The following is a 5,000-nucleotide window of genomic DNA, read 5'->3' on the forward strand; positions in this document are numbered from 1 at the left end:
TAGAAGTAAGCGAGGAAGAGATAGCCGCTGCGGCTATTTTGAGGAAGAAGCCACTGATCCCATAAAGCCCAACAGCCTTGTTCGAAGGCAGTCGAGAAAGACTAGAGAAAACAAAATCCTCCGTGATTGGAGGAATGGAAAAAAGGCCTAATCCAGCCCAGAGAATTGATGAATTAAATAGTTCCAATTCGGACTCTCCGGTAGATCGCCCAGCTGAACCCAGGAAGAGACGTTGGCAAAATGTTCATTAAAGGGGGTTAGATATCTCGACTGGGGCACTAGATATCATACCGTACCGTCGACACTCAGATGACTTGGTAAATTAGTACATTTCGAAGGAGAAATACAACGTATGATTTTCTAAAGGTTTTTCCGGTTATCCAAATTACCTCTTATGGCGTCACGATAAAAAGAACACTTAGCGTTACGAATCAAATGAAGAACCCTGTTTCTTGAGTGACGATAAGCATTCTAGAGAGTTGACAACTGCATCTTAGAGGCTATTGAAAACAGACGTTTGCGCTCTCTAATTGGATCAGCTATTCCACTAGTAAACCAGTCGGGCATTTGAAGGCTTTTACACGACGCGACTTCAACAGGGCGTGCGAGTTAAGCACGTCGTTAAAAAGGCAATACCACTGAATGATCAAGCGCATCACTGGGATCACTTAACACCCCAAGGGAACTCTAGAGCGCAAGAGAAAGATCACCACCAAAATTGCCAATAGAAAGCGATTTACGAGAGCGAAAATGAATAATTTTATGGCCAGGTCGCTTAAAATTACTTCTGGTTCTCCAAGTAATAAAAACTGGAAGATGATCACTCAATGATAAAGATATAGTTCCAGAGTCAATAACGAAGTCTCTATGTCAAACAAAAATATACAATCTTCAGATTTCTTCTCATTAACAAATGCATTTGTTTCTGAAAGGGACTATTCGACAAATATCCCGCGTTCACAGCAAAAGGCTCACGCAAATAAACACGGTTTACGTTTGTGGCCTCCACGCCAACAATAAAATCACTCCAAACCACAGGAAATCGCGTTATTTTTTAAAGAAACCGTTTATATCCGAAATAAATCAATTTCATAAATCGATTACTTTTGTTTTCAAATTTCCCAGGAGCCGCCATCTAGAATAATTTTGACGTGTCATGATCGCCTAGTTGTTATTATACCAAATATAGCAACCGCAATACGTTACAATTATTCAAGATGGCGGCGAGCGAAATAAATACAAAATGAGGGATTATAAAACTGATTTCTCTTTTGACACAAACATCTTTTTTTGTAAAATGTGAAATCACATTTGATTGCAAACATTATTTCCTTCGGTCTTATGCAATTTTCAAGTACGTATGGAGGGTCCTTTTAACACGGTTAAATTGGATTGCTGCGCGAGCTCAACTACGATGGCGAACGGAATGGCAAGCCGAAGTGGAGATACGCAAGAGGGTGAAGATGCTATGGTATTGCTACAAAAGATTGAGGAGAAAAATAACCAAGAACAGCTTAAAGTACGGAAGGAAAAAACTTTCACTCTCTACTGTATTCTCGTTGACGACGTCGTTAGTGAAATCATAGTTAATGCATGGAGATGGTTATGAAACTCGACAAGTCTTTTTGTGTGTATTTGTGGCCTTGACGGTGCACAAAACGCACCTTTTTCGAGACTATAACCAATCACATCTTGCCATTAAGTTATGCGCAACTAATTTGCGAACCCATGCGAAGCGAAAACAAAAGATTGTGCACTTTCACGATCGATTCAACATCGATTGAGACAACATTGTTCCCGCTTTTGATGGTTTGAAGATTCCATAACCAGTCCCTCGATTAACTACGGTAAAATACCAAATATCGAATGAGCATTTAGCAAACACTCATATTAGCACATTAGTTCTTCGCTGCGCACGAAAGAATTTGTTGGATTTTGCAGGTGCAGTTCGGAAATCAGTATTCTATTCGTACTTGGCGTCACGCAAACCACACTTGCTTTCAACATATTTCGCGCGATGTGAACCACTCAAGAATTTAGGTCAGAAGGTTAGAAATACTTGGTTTGTTTAAACCAAGTATCCTTGAACCGGCATAATTGATGTGACTACGGTGGAAGCTACTACCCCAATGTCCTCCCTTCCAAATATTGATCATCAAAAAAGGACAAATCATTGGGTGGCTTCGATTTGAAAATTTATACCTATATCAGGTTGTCCCAAATCTGCCTTCGAAAAAAAAATACAACCGGAAATGCCTCTGTCAAGTAGACTAGAGAGAAAGTCGCAGGATCCAAAAAAGGGCGAAACAATTTCCACTATACGAAACGAGACCTTTACCCTGGATACCAGAGGTTTTTTCTCTCTTAGAGTGACGGAATAGCGAGTCGCGAGGCGGCGAGAAAAACCTCTGGTATAGGAGGTTGAGAACCTCACTTCCATGCCCCGTTTGATTGACATCGAAAAAACTCAGTAAATTGATAGGTGACATAACCTACCAATCAGCATTTTTGGTTCCCACGGTACATTCGTCTTATTTACTTCAACGTCAAATTCAAAAATTCAATGTTCCATATAATGTTGAATTTGAAAACAAAAACTCAAATTTGAAATTTGGATGCCAAATTTCGAAGATGAATTTTGGTGGACATATAGAAAAAACAAAAACAATGTAGAACCCACTGATCTTTTTCTGCCTTCAAAGCCTCGATTTCCGGAACTTTGCAGCGTTTCGGTTATGGCCACAGTGGGCACGAGAAATCTGGTTGACAGGAATTGAAAACCTGTTTGAACTACTTTCTGTCGCTAAACCAATCAGAGTACTCGTTACAACTGACAAGTTCCTGGAAGCAATCGAATTGCTAGGGTCAAAATCTGACTCTGGGAATATGAAACGGCATCCCATTGGACCGGCCTTCTCAAAGAACTCAGCGGCCTGTACCAGAGGTTTTTCCTCGCCTATTCCGTCGCTCTGAGAGAGAAAAACCTCTGGCAGACAGGGTACGAGACCCTGGACCCTGCCTTCCTAAGAAGGTCATTTCCAACGAGAGAATGAACTAAGCACGGAATTCAACAAAAATAATTCCCTTTGAGACTATTTACAGTAGGGCCTTCAAAACTATAGAACAAACCTGATGTAACTGTAACAGCTGTTGTTGTTGTGTAAGGAGAGGATTATAAAGAAGCTCCTCCCCTTCCAGCTTCTTTTCTTGCTGATTAGAGGAAGACGTGGAAGCACCTTCGTTGTTTGACATCGCGACATTGCGAGGTGGCGCATCTAGCATCATAGAACTCAGCTCTTCGGGGGAAAAATTAGAAAAGTAGTCAGTCTTGCTATTTGAACTTTTCCTTTTACCGGAAGATGAGCTGTTTTCAAGCGCAGAATCCGCGGGACTTCCCGTGGATGTCGACGGTATGCTCCCGTAAGGCATGTAATTCATGGCAGCCGCCGACGAAGACGGAATCGGAGAGCCTGTTAAGGTACTCATGGATACATTCCTTGCAAGTTGCTGTTGGAGCTGCCGTTGTTCAATCTGTTGTTGTTGCTGTTGTTGCTGCTGCTGCTGTAGGCGTTGCTGTTGATGATGCAATGCGACGCTGTAGCTTGTTGATGTAGAAGTGACACGAGGCATTCCTAAGCAGGAAGTATCCCGTCTTGAATGCTGAGCCAGTCCCGCTCTTTGCTGATGCTGCTGCTGCTGCTGTTGTTGTTGCTGCGGTCGTGGTGGTGGTGGTGGTGGTGGGTTCTGTTGTTGCAGAGGCCCCCTCTGTTGATTCTGAAACATCGCAATTTGCTGTTGTTGCTGCTGCTGGTATACGGTCTCGGGGTTCGCGGAATAAGCCGGCGGCTGCCGCGAATTCTGTAGCTGTGCCTGGCTGCAGGACGCTAAAAGAAACTGCGCAGCAGATGGCTGTATGGGTGGCTGGGGTGAAGCAACAGGCGCCATTTGTTGGACAGTCTCCTCCTGTTGATTACCTTGCACTTGCTTCAGCAGGGATGCAAGCGTGGTCGCCACTTGTGGCTGGCTCTGCAATGCCGACAGCACACTCAACACAACTTGCATCAGTTGCTGGTTTTGAGATGAGTCCGAAAGAAGTTGTGTAACAGTTTGTGCAATGGACGCACTTATTTGCGAATTTTGTGGTTGTTGCTGCTGTTGTTGCTGGTGATTAAGTTGTTGTTGTTGTATTTGTTGCTGTGGTTGGCTAGCGAAGTTCGGTGAAATTGCTGCAAGTTGCTGTATACCGAATCCCACCGCAGACGGACCACTTGGCGTTTGACCCAATCCAGTTTGACCTGTTGGGGATTGTGAAGTGCTAGCACCCCGTGAAACGATGTCCATGTTTAATTGTGGCGAATGGTATCCTTGTTGGAAGGTCTGGGGCGAATCCATAGCGCCGAGCGAGAACTGGGACTGAATCGTTTCCTGTCTTTGCATGGACTGGTTCGTTTGAACATTAAGTCTGCATGCTGCGTCACGTGACATGTCGCGTGAAGCTGGTAGCGGGGTAGACAGAGCGTTAGTTGTTTCGGTGACAGTTCCCGCGCTTTGATTTGAACCCGGGAGGGTTTGTCCAAACCCTTGACTTGAGACAGCTTGGCTAGTGATGTAGGATTCCCACGATCGTGGAAGAGCAGCAGCTACAGTTGATTGCTGCTGTCTTTGCTGTTGGCCAGCTCGCGCGCCTGTTGAAACCCCTTCTTGCCACATCGGTGGTCTGGAGCTCACGCTCACTCGCATAGCTTTCTGGCTTCTGGGGTTTGTGTCCATGGTCCCACTTCTCTTTAAGCCAGTAATGTTGCCTTGGACCTCTTCGATATGAGCATGCTGTTGCAGGTTCACAGACGAGTCCACCGATACCAACTGAAGAGGTGACAGGACTGCGCGCGAATCTTGCTGCTGTTGCTGTTGCCGATGACCATCACTGCCTGCAAACACGTTGAAGGTTGCCGAACCAACTGGGGGCTCGGCAGTGTAATCTTCCGTTCCTTGCTGGGAGC

General features: G+C 44.6%; 2 protein-coding genes across 3 annotated transcripts in view; one reads left to right on the forward strand and one right to left on the reverse strand.

Moving 5' to 3' along the window:
- The window catches only part of LOC137999717 (uncharacterized), a 297,056-nt gene that overhangs the window by 162,951 nt on the left and 129,105 nt on the right, over positions 1–5,000 (forward strand). The gene's annotated exons all lie outside the window — the stretch shown is intronic.
- Positions 1–5,000, reverse strand: part of LOC137999714 (neuronal PAS domain-containing protein 2-like) — a 48,341-nt gene that overhangs the window by 7,770 nt on the left and 35,571 nt on the right. For both annotated transcript variants that reach the window (XM_068845574.1, XM_068845575.1), the window contains exon 13: positions 3,130–5,000. This exon is cut by the window's right edge and continues 391 nt beyond it. In XM_068845574.1, coding sequence (XP_068701675.1) covers positions 3,130–5,000 — 1,871 coding nt within the window. The remainder of the gene's footprint in view (positions 1–3,129) is intronic.

This window comes from Montipora foliosa, chromosome 4 (genome assembly GCF_036669935.1).
Source record: "Montipora foliosa isolate CH-2021 chromosome 4, ASM3666993v2, whole genome shotgun sequence".
NCBI classification, from domain to species: Eukaryota; Metazoa; Cnidaria; class Anthozoa; order Scleractinia; family Acroporidae; genus Montipora; species Montipora foliosa.